Genomic DNA, 19,867 nt, shown 5'->3' with positions numbered 1-19,867 from the left:
CTCAACAGACACCACCATCACTGACTGGGCTTTGTGTGCGTGACGGAAGGATGACTGGGGCAGTGTAGAGGAGGGGGGGGAGGGGAAGGGGGAGAGGGGTGGAGGGGGAGAGGTGTACGCTGTACATGGCAGTAGGGAGATAGGGGTGGAGGGAGAGAGGTGTACGCTGTACATGGCAGTAGGGAGATAGGGGTGGAGGGGGAGAGGTGTACGCTGTACATGGCAGTAGGGAGATAGGGGTGAAGGGGGAGAGGTGTACGCTGTACATGGCAGTGGGGAGATAGAGGGGGAGAGGTGTACGCTGTACCTGGCAGTGGGGAGATAGGGGTGGAGGGAGAGAGGTGTACGCTGTACATGGCAGTGGGGAGATAGGGGTGGAGGGGGAGAGGTGTACGCTGTACATGGCAGTAGGGAGATAGGGGTGGAGGGAGAGAGGTGTACGCTGTACCTGGCAGTGGGGAGATAGGGGTGGAGGGAGAGAGGTGTACGCTGTACATGGCAGTGGGGAGATAGGGGTGGAGGGAGAGAGGTGTACGCTGTACATGGCAGTGGGGAGATAGAGGGAGAGAGGTGTACGTTGTACATGGCAGTAGGGAGATAGGGGTGGAGGGAGAGAGGGTGTACGCTGTACATGGCAGCGGGCCCATTAAACAGGCAGCAGTCCATGCAGCGTCCCACACAAAGCGATCACAGACTATTGTCCTCGCTGCCAGACCAGATCTGCAAGTACCCAGTACACACAGCCCCCCACCCACCACCATCCACCCCACCCCATCCAACCCCATCCCCCGTCTCCCCCTCTTCCCCCTCCTTTCTTCCCTCCCTCCCTGCATTGTGGCTGTGCCCAGTGCCTGTTGCGCTCCATAGCGGGCAGGAAGGTTTGTTTCCAGTTGAACAGACACAGTGAAAGAATTCCTTCCTGGAAGCTGGACTTTGTTCACTGGTGCATGGCCATGTCAGTCAGTTCCTTCCCTTTTGTTTCTGTACTGTGGCTGTCCGTGTGTGTGTGTGTGTGTGTGTGTGTGTGTGTGTGTGTGTGCATGTGTGCGTACGTGCGTGCGTGCGAGTGTGTCTGCTTGTGTATGTCTCTCTGTCTCTTTCTTGTTTCGTTATGTCTGTCTTTGCCTCTATTTGTGTCTCTGTCTCTGTCAGCCTGCCTGTTTGTGTGTTTGTCTATGTCGTTCCTCTCTTTTTCTTTGTCTGTCTGTCTCTCTCTGTCTCTCCCTCCCCCTCTCCCCCCCCCCCCCCCACCTCTCTCTCTTTGTTGATATCATGCACAAAACCTGATGTTATACGCAATCTCTCTCTGTTTTTTTTTTGTTTTGTTTTTTTTTGTACAAGGCTTTTAGATTTAGACTTGTGTATCCGTTTCATAGTCTTGTTTTCATTGTGTAATTTATCCTTAGATTGTGTTTATATTAAATACCCTTTCATGAGGGGCTACGGCCTATATGAATAAATCATTCACTCATTCATTCTCTCTCTCTCTCTCTCTCTCTCTCTCTCTCTCTCTCTCTCTCTCTCTCTCTCTCTTAATACACAAACCTCTATTCTTCTTCCCAGTAAGTTTGGTGTCCCACAGGGTTCAGTCCTTGGCCCTCTCTTATTTTCCTTATACATAAATGATCAACCTTTATTCTTAAAAACACACTGTGAAATGTTTGCTAACGACACAACTTTAGATACAAGTAATACTAATGCTCACCAGGTTTATCTTACCATACAAGAAAACATTAACCTTCTCGTTAAATGTACTAAACTTAACCATATGGCTCTTCATCCTAATAAATCTAAATTTATGATGATAACCAGTAGCCAAAAACGTCAAAAACTAACTAAAAACTTACCTATCGTTTACATTTCTGACGTAAAAGTTGAAGAAGTTGCAAATCACAAGGTTCTAGGAATAACAATTAACAATAACCTATCTTGGTCAAAACACATAGAAAGTCTAACCAAAACCATTGCTTCGAAGTTATACCAGTTGAAAAAAAAATCCAAAATTTCCTTACCATGCATGCCAGAAAATTATTCTTTTATTCATACATTCAATCCAGTATTGATTACGCTTCCACTCTCTGGGATTCAGCAAGCAATAACTTACTAAAACCATTGATTAGTATCCATAAAAGAGCCGTAAAACTAACCATTGACAAATCTTCAACACTGACAGAAACTGGTTACAAACAAACAGGTATCCTTCCACTCAAGGCTAAACTGTTATACAACAAAGGATTCTTCATGCACAAAATCCTTCATAGCAACGCTCCAACCTATCTGACAAATATGTTTACTTTTAATGATTATCGACATTCACATAGGATAAACCTTCCATTTACAACGATTATCTTATGTAAATCAAGCCTTGCATATTCAGGGGGTTGGTTATGGAATCATATCCCAGAAAATTAAAAAAACTGAATCAAATTTCCAAAAATTCAAATCTAACTTACATACATACCTGATGAATCTTTCAAATTTGACACCTCTATATCCTAAAATGTACTGATTATGTTTCAATATTATTGTATATATATATATACAATATGATAATTGCCATGAATTCACTTCCCATGTTCCAACTATCGGTGTCTGTCACTCTGTCTCTCCTTCTCCCTGTTATCATCATCATCATCATCATCTTCTTCTTCTTCTCTTTTTTTCCCTACTCTAATAATCATTTCATTTTATAATGATTTGATCTTTTCAATGATAATATGTGTCGTTGCGTCGTACTTAGGTTGTGTACATGCGCTTTATTTTCATGTGTAATTGTGTGTGTGTGTTGTGTGTGTGTGTGTGTGTCTGTGTGTGTCTGTGTCTATGTGTCTGTGTGAGTGTTTTGTCATTTCTTTTTTCTTTTCTTTTTTTCTTCTTCTTTTTCTTCTTATGTTTTTTTCGCTTTTCCTTCTTTTTTGCCCTTGAAGGCTGGATGTAAAAAAAAAGCAGCTGTGCTTACTCCACTACCCTCGTGAAATATAAGTGCGTTTCGTTTCGTCTCTTTCTCTCTGTCTCCGTCTCTGTCTCTCTCTGTCTCTGTCCCTCTCTCTCTGTCCCTCTTTCTCCCTCTATTTCTCTCTCTTTCTCTCTCTCTCTCCCTCTCTCTCTCCCTCTCACTCTCCCTCTCACTCTCTGAGCAAACAAGAGGCCAGACAACGCGGTCGTTGTCTTATATTCTTTTGCAGAGCTCATGTTGATCAATTTTGTTTGGTCAGTTTTATTGGGAATTATTGTTTTATGTTATTTATACCAGCCCTTTCAGTATGCAGCCAAGCCTATGATCTGAGTGAAACATCCGCATTCGTAATGTCTGTAATTTCACCGGTTGCTACTTGCAACAATAAAGCATCAGTAGAGTTCTCGAATTCCATTGTAATGCCTCAGCCCACCCCAAATTTCCATCGGATCCACGAAATTTATAATAGTTAAAGGTTAAAGGTCCCATAGTCTTTACGGGTCATCGGGGCGGTGAATTGATATCCATTGAGTCTAAGGCAGGACATAGGAAGACAGTGAATTGATATCCACTGTGTGTGGGGCAGGGCATAGGAAGGCAGTGAATTGATATCCACTGTGTCTGGGGCAGGGCATAGGAAGGCAGTGAATTGATATCCACTGTGTGTGGGGCAGGGCATAGGAAGGCAGTGAATTGATATCCATTGTGTGTGGGGCAGGGCATAGGAAGGCAGTGAATTGATATCCACTGTGTCTGGGGCAGGGCATAGGAAGGCAGTGAATTGATATCCATTGTGTGTGGGGCAGGGCATAAGAAGGCAGTGAATTGATGTCCATTGTGTCTGGGGCACGGCATAGGAAGGCAGTGAATTGATATCCACTGTGTCTGGGGCTGGGTATAGGAAGGCGGCGAATTGATATCCACTGTGTCTGGGGCTGGGTATAGGAAGGCAGTGAATTGATATCCACTGTGTCTGGGGCAGGGCAGAGGAAGGCAGTGAATTGATATCCACTGTGTCTGGGGCTGGGCATAGGAAGGCAGTGAATTGATATCCACTGTGTCTGGGGCTGGGCATAGGAAGGCAGTGAATTGATATCCATTGAGTCTGGGGCAGGGTAGAGGAAGGCAGTGAATTGATATCCACTGTGTCTGGGGCAGGGCATAGGAAGGCAGTGAATTGATATCCATTGAGTCTGGGGCAGGGTAGAGGAAGGCAGTGAATTGATATCCACTGTGTCTGGGGCAGGGCATAGGAAGGCAGTGAATTGATATCCACTGTGTGTGGGGCAGGGCATAGGAAGGCAGTGAATTGATATCCATTGTGTGTGGGGCAGGGCATAGGAAGGCAGTGAATTGATATCCACTGTGTCTGGGGCAGGGCATAGGAAGGCAGTGAATTGATATCCATTGTGTGTGGGGCAGGGCATAGGAAGGCAGTGAATTGATATCCATTGTGTGTGGGGCAGGGCATAGGAAGGCAGTGAATTGATATCCACTGTGTCTGGGGCAGGGCATAGGAAGGCGGTGAATTGATATCCATTGAGTCTGGGGCAGGGTATAGGAAGGCAGTGAATTGATATCCATTGAGTCTGGTGCAGGGTAGAGGAAGGCAGTGAATTGATATCCACTGTGTCTGGGGCTGGGCATAGGAAGGCAGTGAATTGATATCCACTGTGTCTGGGGCTGGGCATAGGAAGGCAGTGAATTGATATCCATTGAGTCTGGGGCAGGGTAGAGGAAGGCAGTGAATTGATATCCACTGTGTCTGGGGCAGGGCATAGGAAGGCAGTGAATTGATATCCATTGAGTCTGGGGCAGGGTAGAGGAAGGCAGTGAATTGATATCCACTGTGTCTGGGGCAGGGTAGAGGAAGGCAGTGAATTGATATCCACTGTGTCTGGGGCTGGGCATAGGAAGGCAGTGAATTGATATCCACTGTGTGGCGGGCTGGGTATAGGAAGACGGGGCCCAGTCCTCTCCTTCCGCCGTTTGAACTTTCTCCTCAGTCGAAGTCAGGTACCCGTTCACAGCTGAGTGGAATGAGGAAAATGAGAATAAAGTTCCTTTCTCCAGGACACACGATCATCATACCGAATCCATTGTTCAGACCCAACCAAATCCCAGTGAGGTCATGAGCGTCTGTGGGGAAGAAAAAAGACTAATTAATCAAACTGTCATCAGGACGTCACATGCTGTCATTCCATTCTGGAAGTGAAGGGAGATAATTATGAAGGGAATTGTGGAAGAGAATAGTGGAGTCAAACAGCGCCACCCCTCCACCACCCACCCCTCCTGCTGTGAAAACAAAATGGCGCCGGTGACGGCTGTCGTGGCGCATAGGGGAGGTTACTGCCGCTGACTGGTTCCTCACCGCTCTGATTACCTGCAGGAGCTGTCCCACCCTGTCATTAGGGCCTGGAGGGCATCTTCCCCGCCAGGGGGCCAGGTACCGAATCCGGGATGCTGGCACTCACATGCTCAGCTGTACGAGCGTGCGTGCGTGGGTGCAGTGCACAGGAAGGGAGAGTGGTGGTGGTGTGAGAGGTGTGTGTGTGTGGGAGGGGCGGGGGGGGGGGGGCGGAGGGCGGGGGAGGGAGATGTCGTGCTGTGGAAAGAGCGTGAAAGAGAGATCAGGACAGGAGGGGGAGAGGGGGGGGGGGCAGTAGGGTAGTCCACTTTTGATACCTCAGTTATCTCCCCGTGCAAAAGGGGTGACCCCGGGGTGTGTGCGGCGCTCCCACCTTTTTTCAGCTCGTTCCGCGCTCATTACAGGGTTGGGTGAACACCGTGGTCAGTGCTCCAAAGACAGGGGGAGATAGGGGTGTGTGCGTGGGGGGGGGGGGGGGGGTGAAATGGAGGGACTGGGGAGGGAGGGAGATTGAACATGGCCAGGTGTGACAGCCAGACAGGGGGTGGTGGGAGGAGGGGAGGGGAGGGAGGTGAGGTGAGGGAAGGGTGGGGGGGAGCGGAGGGAGGGGGTGGACACAGGTCACGCAATGTGCTGCATGTAATTAACTCTCTCCATACGAACGGCGAAAGAGACGACGTTAACAGCGTTTCACCCCAATTACCATCATCAAAATATTGCAAGCGGAAAGCTCTTATACTGAAGAGGTGAATGTTGACAAAGAATACCACAATTCTGACGACGGAAGCTAAAGTTTGGGTCATTCAGACACCCACTGGACATTCGATGGGTCTGTGTAGAGGAGAAGAGAGGACTGGCCGTGCTGAGTGAGTTAAGGTGGGATTAGTCACGAGCAGGACCAACACTCGGCTTATATCACAGATTGACATAAGTTTACATTTGGGCCAACAGCAAAGTGAGAGCTGTATTATCAATGGTTTCTCCAGTCAATGGGAAACCATTTACAGCTTAGTCTTTTGTGAAGCCCTGTAATGACTCTCAAACTAGGAGGCAAAATTGCACTGGCTCTTAGTGCTACAGCCCTGTGGGCTAGCTGGCCTTTGGGAACCATCCCAACGCCGACTGTCCTAAAAACCCTTCTTGGCTGAGAGAGTGGGGATGTACTTGGGCAAGACACTGTCCACTCTCAAATTCTGGCCCAAATAGTCGGAACAGCAGTTGCCTCCTTTGCTGTTCTGATGGTCATAGTCGGACACGACTGACTATCATAAAAAAAAAGTCACGTGCTGTCTTCCCTGGCGTTCCCTCCATGTGTCCCGTCCTGCGTGTTTCAGATTGACATTTTGGGATTGTGTCCGCTGAAATTCTGTGTTCAGTGTTGTTATGTTTCTTACCACTGTTGTTGTTCTTCTTCCTCTTCTTCTTCTTCTTCTTCGTCGTCGTCGTGTCGTCGTTGTCGTCGTCTTATACTACTACTGCTGCCGCTACTACTAATACGTTCTAACCCTTTCGCCGCCAGTCAATTTAGTGTACAAAATTCCCTTGTGGTATAACAGCGAAGACAGTGGCTAAGAACAGCTGGGGATTCCCCCTGTGATGTATAGAAAATATGGTCTATCCTACCACCGAACATTAAGAGCAGTAGGTTCATGGATAACAGACCAATGAATGGTCACCTTTCAGTGACATGGGTCCTCTACCACGCCTGTGCATAAATGCGAGCTTGGCGGTGAAAGGGTTAATCCTGTATTGGATAACGGCGCTTCTTCTTCTTCTTCTTCGCTTCCTGCTACTGCTCCTACTCTTCCCTCTTCGGATGATTTCAATCTCCTCTGTCTGTCTGTCTGTCTGTCTGTCTCTGTCTCTGTCTCTCTCTCTCTCTCTCCACATACTTTACACACATGTATACGCTATTCTAAACAGTACATTTACGTCTGTGTCCACAATTGTACATGAATCGATATAATGTGCTGATGTTCTTTGTTTGCTGTTGTTGTTTTGTTTTTGTTTGTTTCTCTGTGTGTGTGTGTGTGTGTGTGTGTGTGTGTGTGTGTGTGTGTGTGTGTGTGTGTGCGCGCGCGCGCGCGCGTGTGTGTGTGACTGTGTGTGTGTGTGTGATTTTGATTGTTAATTCATTTCCATACTTTGTTTCTCCTTTTCTTTTTGTCTCTTCCTTTTTTTCTTCTTTTTTTTTTACATTTTCTCTTTCAAGGGGCTGGGATGAAGAGAAGCATTGTCTGGTTATTCTAAAACCTTAAGAAATTGGTTCATTCATTCATTCAGTTAATTCATTCCTTCATTCCTTTTTCTCCCTCCTCCCTACTTCCCCCCTCCCCCCCCCCCCCCCCCCCCCCCCCCTCCCCCGTCATGCTTCCCTCCACTCTCCCCCTTCTCCTGTCAGCTTTAACGTGACGACCTAACGGCCGGCAGGCACACAGACAGACACACAGACAAACAGACAGACACACATCAGGTAACTGGACAGACAGACCGACAGACAGACAAATGGACAGACAGACCTCAGTCATCTGGATTAGACTTGAGATACAGACATTAGCCAAACAGACAGACAAAGATAGAGACATCAGCCATCTCGAGAGACAGACAGATAGACAGACAGACAAACATCAGCCAGTCAGACAGACAGACAGACAACAGCACATGACGCCTGAGTAAGCCCAGGGGCCCCCCTGCAGACATCAAAGGGCCGGCCTGTAGTTCGTTCACCTGCCCGCTGCCATTGTCTCCGTCTGCTGCTGCCAGAGCTCAGGCCTGATGGACTGGAACCTGGGATGGGCCTGGGGGGGCCTGTGGGGGGGGGGGGGATGAGGAGAGGAATGAGTATGGGGGTGGGGGTGGGAACTCGTGTGTGTGTATGTGGAGGGGTTGGGGGGGGGGTCTGTTTTCTTCTTCCCGAGAGCTAGACAGAGAGAGAGAGAAAGAGTGGGTGGGGGGAGGGGTGGCAGACAGTCATGATTTCCCAGCAAACAGCATTATTAAATGTGACGGAATAGAAAGCAGGTACGCAGGACAACCCCTGGTGTGTCCAAGTGCGCTTACCTTTCTTACCACGCTTACCACAGCTGTAGCACACAACGTGTGTGTTCTTTGCCACTCTAACGATCATGATACCACAGAACGTTTGTGCACCTTACCACTCTTACCATCACGGTACCACATAATGCTCGTGTTCCTTACCACCCTTACCACACAGCTGTACCTCACAACGCTCGTGTTCCTTACCACCCTTACCACACAGCTGTACCTCACAACGCTCGTGTTCCTTACCACCCTTACCACACAGCTGTTGCATCATTGCCGCTCTTACCACAGCTTTACCACGAACTGTTGCATCATTGCCGCTCTTACCACAGCTTTACCACGAACTGTTGCATCATTGCCGCTCTTACCACAGCTTTACCACGAACTGTTGCATCATTGCCGCTCTTACCACAGCTTTACCACGAACTGTTGCATTATTGCCGCTCTTACCACAGCTTTACCATGAATTGTTGTATCATTGCCGCTCTTACAACACAGCTTTACCACGAACTGTTGTATCATTGCCTCTTACCTCTGCTCTACCACGAACTATTGCATTATGGCCGCGGACTATTGTGTCTACCGCTCTTACCATTGCTTTACCACGGACTATTTTGTCTCTACCGCTCTTGCCAGTGCTTTACCATAGACTATTGTTTCTCTACCGCGCTTACCAGTGTTTTACCACTGACTATTGTGTCTCTACCGCTCTTACCAGTGCTTTACCACGGACTAGTATGTTTCTACCACTCTTACCAGTGTTTTACCACGGACTATTGTGTCTCTACCGCGCTCTTATCAGTGTTTACCGTGGACTATTGTTTCTCTACAACACTTACCCGTGCTTTACCATGGACTATTATATAAGTCTCTCAAAATTGCACTGGCTCTTAGTGCTGCAGCCTTGGGGGCTAGTTGGCCTTTGGGAACCATCCCAACGCCGACTGTCCTAAAACCCTCTTGGCCGAGAGAGTGGGGGATATATATAACTTGGGCAAGACACTCTCCACTGTAATCAAATTCTAGCCCAAATAGTCGAAACAGCAGTTGCCTCCTCTGCTGTTCTGATGGTCATAGTCGGACACGACTGACTATCATATATTATGTTTCTTCCGCTCTTACCAGTGCTTTACCACGGACTATTGTGTCCCTTACCGCTCTCACCAGTGCTCTCTACCACGGGCTATTGTGTTACCTTTTTTTTTTTAGTGCTCTTACCACATGTGAGAGGAATGTGTGTGCGTCGCGCGCGGTTAGGTTAACACGACGAGAAAGAAAAGTGTTGCTTCTGCCTCCATCAAAAACGAACCAATAATAATAAATAGAACATAAAATAAAATAAAAAATAAAAAACCTCCCAGCCAGCGACACTCGCACAGCCCCCCACGCTCCTCACCCCCACCACCTACTCTCCCCCTCCCTCCTCCACCCCCTACTCTCCCCCTCCCTCCCCCACCCGGCAATAAATCAAACATGCGGAACGTGTGAGGCGGAGAAAGGGGGTGGGGGGGTGGGGGGTGGGGTACAAGAGAGGACCCCCCCCCCCCCATCCCCCCCTCTCCCTCTGTCCCCACCCTAACTCGGGTATGCGTGGCCTTGTTCCTCTTGTGTTCCGCGGGGAGGCCAGGCACAGAGAAAAAAAAAGGGGGGGGGGGAGTGCACTCGCGGCGCCCACCGCCACGCGACCGCCACGCGCCGCCACCTCCCCGGTACCCGGATGAAGCCGTGAGAGAAAAGTGCCCTCCTTTTGCAAGGACACAGGGAGGAGGGGAAAGGGTGGGGGAGGGGGGGGGGGGGCGCAGGTGGTTGATCGGGGTAGGGTCACGGGAAAGGGGTGTGGGAACCGGATAAGCCAGCAAGGCGGGTGGGAGCGCGGAGACCTAGGGCTACCCAGGGTAGCAGTAGTAGTAGTAGTAGTAGTAGGGTAAGCAGGCAGGCATGGAGCGACCGCGAAACGACTGGTTGCTTCAAGGGGTCAGCCCAGGTCAGCATCTGCGACGCTCGGGACTCGTCACGCCGCATCGCCTTTCCTCCCGTGGGAAAGTGGGGCTGATCGACCCGGGGAGTGGGAGAGAGAGAGAGGGGGAGAGAGAGAGGGGTGGTGGTGGTGGAGAAAGACAGAGAGAGACAGACAGAGAGAGAGAGAGGGACAGCAGAGGGAAGGAAGGAAGGAATGGTTTAGTCATATTGGCCACAGCCCCTCATGAAGGGGTTATTAAACAGCGATAAAAAAAAACCCAACAAACAATAACATATTTGCTACAGGAGAGAAAGAGACGGAGAGAGAGAGGGGGGGGGAGAGAGACATACAGAGACAGAGACAGAGAGACAAGAGAGGGAGAGAGGGAGGAAGAGAGACAGATATACAGAAATAGAGAAAGGGAGAGAGCGATAGAGACAGAGACAAGAGAGAGGGAAAGAGAGAGAGAGAGGAGAGAGAAACACAACACACGTACAGAGATAGAGAAAGAGAGAGAGACACACAGAGAGAGGGAGAGAGAGAGGTAGAGAGAGAAAGAGACAGACGGAGAGAGAGAGAGAGGGAGGGAGAGAGACAGAGACACAGAGAGAGACAGAGAAAGGGAGGGGGAGAGACAGAGAGAGATGGGGAGAGACAGAGACAAAGAGGGAGAGAGAGACAGAGACAGAGAGATAGAAAGACGGAGAGACAGACAGACAGACAGAGCGTCAGTACAGTACAGAGTTGCTTTCTGCCTCTGTCTCTTTTACCATGCAGCCGTTACTTTTAAATGTTGATGTTGAGTGTGTCTGTGAGGGGGTGGGGGTATGTCTTTTCAGTGTGTGTGTGTGTGTGTGTGTGTGTGTGTGTGTGTGTGTGTGTGTGTGTGTGTGCGTGCGCGCGCGCGAGCGTGTACATCAATATATGTGTTTGACGACAAAATCCTGTTGTTAACCCTTTTCAGATGAGGCTAAGGCCTGGATTGAACAGACTGTATGAATCTGATTCTGACAGGGATTGAACAGACTGTGTGAATCTGATTCTGACAGGATTGAACAGACTGTGTGAATCTGACAGGATTGAACAGACTGTGTGAATCTGACTCTGGATTGAACAGACTGTGTGAATCTGACAGGATTGAACAGACTGTGTGAATCTGACTCTGACTGGATTGAACAGACTGTATGAATCTGACTCTGACTGGATTGAACAGACTGTGTGAATCTGACTCTGACTGGATTGAACAGACTGTGTGAATCTGACAGGATTGAACAGACTGTGTGAATCTGACTCTGGATTGAACAGACTGTGTGAATCTGACAGGATTGAACAGACTGTGTGAATCTGACTGCGACTGGATTGAACAGACTGTGTGAATCTGACTCTGACTGGATTGAACAGACTGTGTGAATCTGACTCTGACTGGATTGAACAGACTGTGTGAATCTGACAGGATTGAACAGACTGTGTGAATCTGACTCTGACTGGATTGAACAGACTGTGTGAATCTGACTCTGACTGGATTGAACAGACTGTATGAATCTGATTCTGACAGGATTGAACAGACTGTGTGAATCTGACTCTGGATTGAACAGACTGTGTGAATCTGACAGGATTGAACAGACTGTGTGAATCTGACTCTGACTGGATTGAACAGACTGTGTGAATCTGATTCTGACTGGATTGAACAGACTGTGTGAATCTGACTCTGACTGGATTGAACAGACTGTGTGAATCTGACAGGATTGAACAGACTGTGTGAATCTGACTGACTGGATTGAACAGACTGTGTGAATCTGACAGGATTGAACAGACTGTATGAATCTGACTCTGGATTGAACAGACTGTGAATCTGACTGGATTGAACAGACTGTATGAATCTGACTGGATTGAACAGACTGTGTGAATCTGACAGGATTGAACAGACTGTGTGAATCTGACTCTGGATTGAACAGACTGTATGAATCTGACGCTGACTGGATTGAACAGACTGTGTGAATCTGACTCTGGATTGAACAGACTGTGTGAATCTGACTCTGACTGGATTGAACAGACTGTGTGAATCTGACTGTGACTCTCTGCAAGCTGTGGACCTCGTTCCCACGGTCCAGGCTCCGTGACAGACAGCTGTGGTGTAGCGTCACCCACCCAACCCCCCCCCCACCCCCACCCTCCCTACATCCCCCTCCCCTCCCTGCACCCCTCCCTCTCCCCCCCCCTCTCCCCGTGCCCCCCGCCTCTGGGATGCCTGGGGTCCTTCAGCATGAATAGCATCCCCCCCGCCTGTCTGGAAATTATGGGCCACAACTTTCCTCTTTTCTTTCGCTCTCTTTCTTCCTGACTTTTTTTTTCTCCCTTCACTAATGTCCGGGGTTTTTTGTGGGGGGTTTTTTGTATTTTTTAAAATTTCCTTGCCCATTCTCCTTTCTTTTTCTTTCTTTTTTTTTTTTTCTTTCTTCCAGCAAATCTTTGATCTTTTTACTATTCTCTTCTTACCCGCAGTCTGTGGTGATGGTCTATCTGTTCTGTTTTGATCTGGTGATTTAAGTGTTGATGTTGTCAACTCTGGGTTGGGCCCTTACTGTCCAATCTGCAGTGTTGTTTGCCGATATCTAATGTGCTTATTGTGTGGCATTACAGTATTAAAAAAAAATTTTTTTTAACGATTTCTGTAATAAGGAGATGATAAAGTAAGCGGATGTGCTCACGTCCTCAACACAGTTTCAGTTTCAGTTTCAGTAGCTCAAGGAGGCGTCACTGCGTTCGGACAAATCCATATACGCTACACCACATCTGCCAAGCAGATGCCTGACCAGCAGCGTAACCCAACGCGCTTAGTCAGGCCTTGAGAAAAAAAAATATATATATATAGATAAGCTTACATAAATAAATAAATAAATAAATAATAATTATGATATAAAAAGGTAGTAGTAATGAAAATGATAATAAAATAATAATAATAATAATAAATAAATAAATAAGACAACAATGATGATAGATAAATAAGCAAATAAATGTAAAACATGAAGACACACATTCACACATACACCCACACATGCATGACAGATATGCACCAAACATGCAGTTTCACAGATATGAACACAGCCTGGTCTGATTCGCCTGAAAAAGTTATATGGTTAGATAATGATTATGTCGTGAACTGTGCCGTTTTGCAGAGTTGTTTTCTTCTTCTTCTTCTGGAAGATTTGTTTTCTTCAGATACTGTGTATAAATAAATCAGTATGATCCAGTATGATAAATAGCATTGCTCAATCAACAGCCATCTACCTGAAGATCTAGTCATCAACCCCATCCCCATGTAATTTGCAGCTTCTGTTCAAACGTGTGTGTGTGTGTGTGTGTGTGTGTGTGTGTGTGTGTGTGTGTGTGTGTGTGAGAGAGAGTTTGTGTGTGTGCGTGCGTGCGCGCGCGCGCGTGTGTGTGTGTGTGTGTGCGCGCGCAGTACGTGCATCTGTGAGTATGCACAAGTTTTTTTTAATGTTGATATGCACTTGTATGTATCTAAATTTCTACTGTATCTGTGTTTGTGTATGATTTTCGATTTATGTTCGTATCTTGTTATGTACTATCCCCCAACCCCCACCCCCAATATTTCTTGTGACCTCCGTACACTTGGTAATAAACTGAGACATATTCTATTCTCTTATATATATATATATATATATATATATATATATATAGAGAGAGAGAGAGAGAGAGAGAGATGTCGCTTGTTCAGTTGGGAAGTCCTGATATGACCTGTGCGACTGGCTGGACACACAATCAACAACGTCAAATGTATCTCTGCAACACCATGATTTTTGGAACGGACCGTCCGCATTGAAAACAAAAACCTGACCAGTCGCACATTAATTTTGTGACGACGACGACGAGGAGGAGGAGGAGGAGGAAGAAGAGGAGCAGCAGCAGCAGAAGAAGAAGAAGAAGAGGAAGATCATCATCATCATCATCATCATCATCATCATCATCATCACACATTTGCACCGTCACACTTGTCGCATCATCGATAAATGACCAACTAAACAAATAACTTACTACTACTAATACTACTACTACTACTACTGCTTCTGCCGCTGCTGCTGCTGCTGCTGTTGCTGCTGCTACTACTTCTATTACTATTTCTACTACTAATAATAATGAATAAATGAATGAATAAATTAATTAAGTAAGTAAGTAATGATACTACTACTACTACTACTACTAATAATAATAATAATAATAATAATAATAATAATAATGATAATAATGACAATAACAGAAGAAGAAGAAGAATGATATGCAGCTATCATCACTCCGTCACAACAACAACAACAAACAAACAAACAAACAAAAAAAATTAAAGACCTGCCTTCTGTCCACTCCAGTCTAAACCATAAGACCACGTCGTACATCTTGATGGCCGTTCCGTTATTTTCATTTCAGCCCTGTGCCCAGTCCTCTTCCCCTTTCACCCCACCCCCACCCCCACCCCTTCTCGCTTTTTGGCTCTGCTACTGCACAAACCTTGAAAAAAAAGAAAAAAGAAAAAGAAGGAAAAAAAAAAAAAAGAAAAAAGAAAAGACGAGATGGACAGAAAGGATTGTGGAACTTGGCTTGCGGAGCAGTGACGGGAAGTGACGTCACACCAATGGCGGTGGACATGCCCACGTGAGTCAGCCTTTGTCCCTCACCCGCGGCAGGCACGGTTTGCACAGGACCCCCCCTTCGCCCCCCCCCCCCTCCAACCCCCATCCCCTCTAACCCCTCTCCTCCACACTCCTCCACCCTCTCCCTCCACGTCTACCCCCACCCCCACCCCCTTACCAACCACCCCCCCCCCCACACACACACACACACACACACCCAGGATCTGCCATGTGCGGAAAGTGACGATGTCAAGACGTTGGCCATGGTCTGAAAGGGAGACGACTGGGGTGTGGTGGAGGAGTTATTGATCGTGACAGGCCTGGCGGGTGGTCAGGGGGATTTAGGGGGAGGACAGATAGGCGGGGTGATGGGGCGGGTCAGGGGCTGGTGATGCCTCTCTGTCCGGGACATCTGGACACTCTGGGGATCAACTACCAGGGCAGCAACCTCCACACGTCAACAACATGTTGTCCTATGACCAGCAACCTTCTACATGTTGTCTGTTCCCTGACCAACAACCCTCCACATGTTGTCTGTCCTCTGACCAACAACCTTCCACATGTTGTCTGTTCCCTGACCAACAACCCTCCACATGTTGTCTGTTCCCTGACCAACAACCCTCCACATGTTGTCTGTCGACATGTCCTCTGACCAACAACCCTCCACATGTTGTCTGTCCTCTGACCAACAACCCTCCACATGTTGTCTGTCCTCTGACCAACAACCCTCCACATGTTGTCTGTCCCCTGACCAACAACCCTCCACATGTTGTCTGTCCCCTGACCAACAACCCTCCATATGTTGTCCCCTGACCAACAACACTCCACACGTTGTCTGTCATCTGACCAACAACCCTCCACATGTTGTCCTCTGACCAACAACACTCCACATGTTATCTGTCCTCTGACCAACAACCCTCCACATGTTGTCTATCCCCTGACCAACAACCTTCTACATGTTGTGCGTCCTCTGACCAACAACCCTCCACATGTTGTCTGTCCCCTGACCAACAACCCTTACATGTTGTCCCCTGACCAACAACACTCCACACGTTGTCTGTCATCTGACCAACAACCCGCAATATGTTGTCTGTCCTCTGACCAACAACCCTCCACATGTTGTCTGTCCTCTGACCAACAACCCTCCACATGTTGTCTGTCCTCTGACCAACAACCCTCCACATGTTGTCTGTCCCCTGACCAACAACCCTCCATATGTTGTCCCCTGACCAACAACCCTCCATATGTTGTCCCCTGACCAACAACACTCCACACGTTGTCCTCTGACCAACAACCCTCCATATGTTGTCCCCAGACCAACAACCCTCCATATGTTGTCCCCTGACCAACAACCCTCCACACGTCAACATGTTGTCCTCTGACCAACAACCCTCCACACGTCAACATGTTGTCCTCTGACCAACAACTCTCCAATCGTCAACAACTTGTTGTCCTCTGAACAACAACCCTCCACACGTCAACAACATGTTGTCCTCTGACCAACAACCCTTCACACGTCAACATGTTGTCCTCTGACCAACAACCCTCCACACGTCAATATGTTGTCCCCTGACCAACAACCACCAACACGTCAACAACATGTCCCCTGACAAACAACCATCAACACGTCAACAAGATGTTGTCCCCTGACCAAGAACCCTCCACACGTCAACATGTTGTCCTCTGACCAACAACCTTCTACACGTCAGCAACATGTAGTCCTCTGACAAACAACACTCCACGCGTCAGCAACATGTAGTCCTCTGACAAACAACACTCCAAATGTTGTCATCTGACAACAAAAAAAAAACAAACACGTCAACAACATGTGTCCCCTGATCAACAACCCTCCACACGTCAACAACATGTTGTCCTCTGACAAACAACCCTCCACACGTCGATAACATGTTGTCCTTTGACAAACAACACTCCACATGTTGTCATCTGACAAACAACCACTAACACGTCAACAACATGTCCTTTGACAAACAACACTCCACACGTCAACAACATGTGTACCCTGACCAACAACCCTCCACACGTCAACAACATGTTGTCCTCTGACAAACAACCACCAACACGTCAACAACATGTTGTCCCCTGACCAACAACCACCAACACGTCAACAACATGTTGTCCCCTGACCAACAACCACCAACACGTCAGCAACGTCAGCAACCCACATTGTATACCATGAACGGAAAGCGTTGCGCTTTGTACCCAGTCAGCACAAATGTACACGCATTGTGTACAATGCGCAAATAGTGCAGAATGACCTCGACATATGTAAATGATGACTCATATAGTATGTATGTGCGTGATAACTCTTATGGTATGCATGTACACAAAAACTTATGTGTATGCATGATACCTCCTATGGTATGTATGTAGATGTAAACGTTTATGACATGCATGTACATTTGAACTCTTAGACCGTAATTTACGAGCTAAAGGTGGGTGTACACATGCATGTGACAACTCTGTGATTCACGAGCTAAAGGTGGGTATACACATGCACGTGACAACTCTGTGACTCACGAGCTAAAGGTGGGTATACACATGCACGTGACAACTCTGTGACTCACGAGCTAAAGGTGGGTATACACATGCACGTGACAACTCTGTGACTCACGAGCTAAAGGTGGGTATACACATGCACGTGACAACTGTGACTCACGAGCTAAAGGTGGGTGTACACACGCACGTGACAACTCTGTGACTCACTAGAGCTGCCGCACAGAATCGTCTTCACCATGACAGACATTCTAGACCTCCGTTTCTCGTCTCCTCCGAAAGGCTTGCACCCAGGTCACTTTTGGTGAAGCGGAAGCGAAGACTGAAACCCAAGTCTCTCATTTCCTACACGTTTCGGAGCGCAAAATCACTGTTCTTCGATGAATACTTTTCATAAACGGAAAATCACAGTTGTTGGTGTATTTGTAGATTGAAGGAATTCATGTGCAGACGTGCGTGAAATGGAACGTGTTTTCAAGAAGGAAGAAAAGACAAAAGGGAGATCTATCGCAACACACATTTTTCCTTCCAGTTTTTGTTTGTTTGTTTTTTAATATTTTTCCTTTGGAGGATTCAACAAACTGTATCTTACCTTGATGTGCATTCTGCACTGTTCTGTTCTTGTCGCGTTGATAATGACTTGGGATTAAGTACTGTTTACACCAGAGTATACGAGCCAGTTTGCATTCAGTAATTTATTTTATTTCCAATTCCATTTTTTTGTTGTTGCTGCTGCTGTCAGTTTTTCGACGTTTTTCGCCTTTTTTATGGCCTGCTTTGAACGCTGAGCTTTTACCATACGAAATGCACCCCGTAATGCCACTGTCAAGACAAAAAACGATCCTTACTTGTCTGAAAGTAGCCTTCGAGGAACAAAACCTTCAACAGAGAATGGGGTTTTCCTGCTTGACAGTTGATTGACTGCCGGATTTCTGTCCCGGGAATTAATTTAATGAAATCCTTTGAAACCATTGAGACTGCGAAGTCTGACCATCATAGCTTGGTGACTTCTCTCTCTCTCTCTCTCTCTCTCTTTCTCAAACAAAGACATCCCCAGAAGTCCATTAAACTGACGTCAAACTTCTGGTATTGGGTCACCACTAACCCTCCACCCTCACCCCCCCCCCCTTTACCGTGGCCAGTGACGTCATGGCAGTGCAGCCAATGAAGCGGAAGAGATCTTTGGCTCGTGAGTCACGTTGGTCGTAAGGGGAGAGAATTAATCTGCTCTGCCAGGAGAGGAGTTGAGGTGGCGCTAATGTAGCTGCGGCAGCGTCTTCTAAATGAATCATACCCAAATCAGTTCCCCGGCCCCCGTGTCTCCGTGCCTCTTCCCCTCTCCGCCACATTTCGGCAAGAAGCCGGAGGGGATTTGCTTTGGCTTTCACAACAGGGGCAGGGAGGGAGGGGGTCTGTGATTGGGCGGCGGGTGGGTGGGGGTTGGGGGGTGGTGGTGAATGTAATGCTATTTATTCAGGCACGTTGGTTCATTTGATGAAGGAGAAGACGATGCCCAGGCTAGAATGAAAGGAGACAGGGCGTTTTAGGATGATTACTTTGGGGGAGCGGATTGTCAGGGACCGAAAATCATTCTTTGTTTGCGCAGTTGTTTATGTCTCTCGTTTTCTTTTTTCTTTTTTTTCTTTTTTTTTTATGACGGACCTCGCCTCCCGTGTGCGTCCTGTGAAGTCTGAGTGGAAAGCTTTGTGAAAAGAAATTAAATTACAGGGAATGGATGGGGGCAGGAACATAATTATATAGATAGATCATCCAACAACTATTTCAACCTTTTGCTCCAACGAGATTAAAGATTCGTAATACCACAAGCTGACTGGTAGAAAACAAGATTTTGAACCTTGGTTGATTCCTCTTAATCCCACAGCTTGCACACCATGGCCTGTATTTGTTCAGCAACGGTACACACAAACAATCATGGCAAAGAAGAGTGAAAAAAAAAAAGAAAGAAAGAAAGAAGACATATGACTTGTATTATTCTGTCTCTTACAAATTACAGCGGCGCTGATGAGAAACAATGTGAATAATCTCTTCAGGTTGAGGTTCAGGGGAGGATGGAAAGAGATTACAAGGGAGGGAGAGAGAGACGGAGAGACAGACAAAGAGAGAGAGAGGGGGGGGGGAGGGTAGACGGTCAAACAAACGAACAGACAAACACAGTGACAGACAAACCGACAAAAGCCAGCGGTGGAAGCTGTGTTGTGACGTTGTCAACAGAGACCAGGAGGAGGGATGAGAAGGACTGAAGGGGGATAATCTGACCTGGCACAGCAAAGCAGCCGTTTCCCCCCCCCCCCCCCCCGTCCCCCTCCCCTATGTACCCCCTCCCCCCCCCCCACCCCCTTCCATGCTGGTGGTGATTGGCT

General features: G+C 47.5%; 1 protein-coding gene across 1 annotated transcript in view; it reads right to left on the bottom strand.

Annotated features, from left to right (window-relative positions):
- The window catches only part of LOC143300323 (uncharacterized), a 38,105-nt gene extending 19,270 nt beyond the window's left edge, over nucleotides 1-18,835 (bottom strand). Inside the window, exon 1 of the mRNA XM_076613923.1 lies at nucleotides 18,620-18,835. Within this exon, the coding sequence (XP_076470038.1) occupies nucleotides 18,620-18,835 (216 nt within the window). The remainder of the gene's footprint in view (nucleotides 1-18,619) is intronic.
- Between the last annotated feature and the right edge of the window lie 1,032 nt (nucleotides 18,836-19,867).

Source organism: Babylonia areolata, chromosome 26 (assembly GCF_041734735.1).
Source record: "Babylonia areolata isolate BAREFJ2019XMU chromosome 26, ASM4173473v1, whole genome shotgun sequence".
In the NCBI taxonomy this organism is placed as follows: Eukaryota; Metazoa; Mollusca; class Gastropoda; order Neogastropoda; family Buccinidae; genus Babylonia; species Babylonia areolata.
The sequence above is the reverse complement of the archived record's forward strand: the minus strand, read 5'-3'. Positions and strand labels throughout refer to the sequence as shown.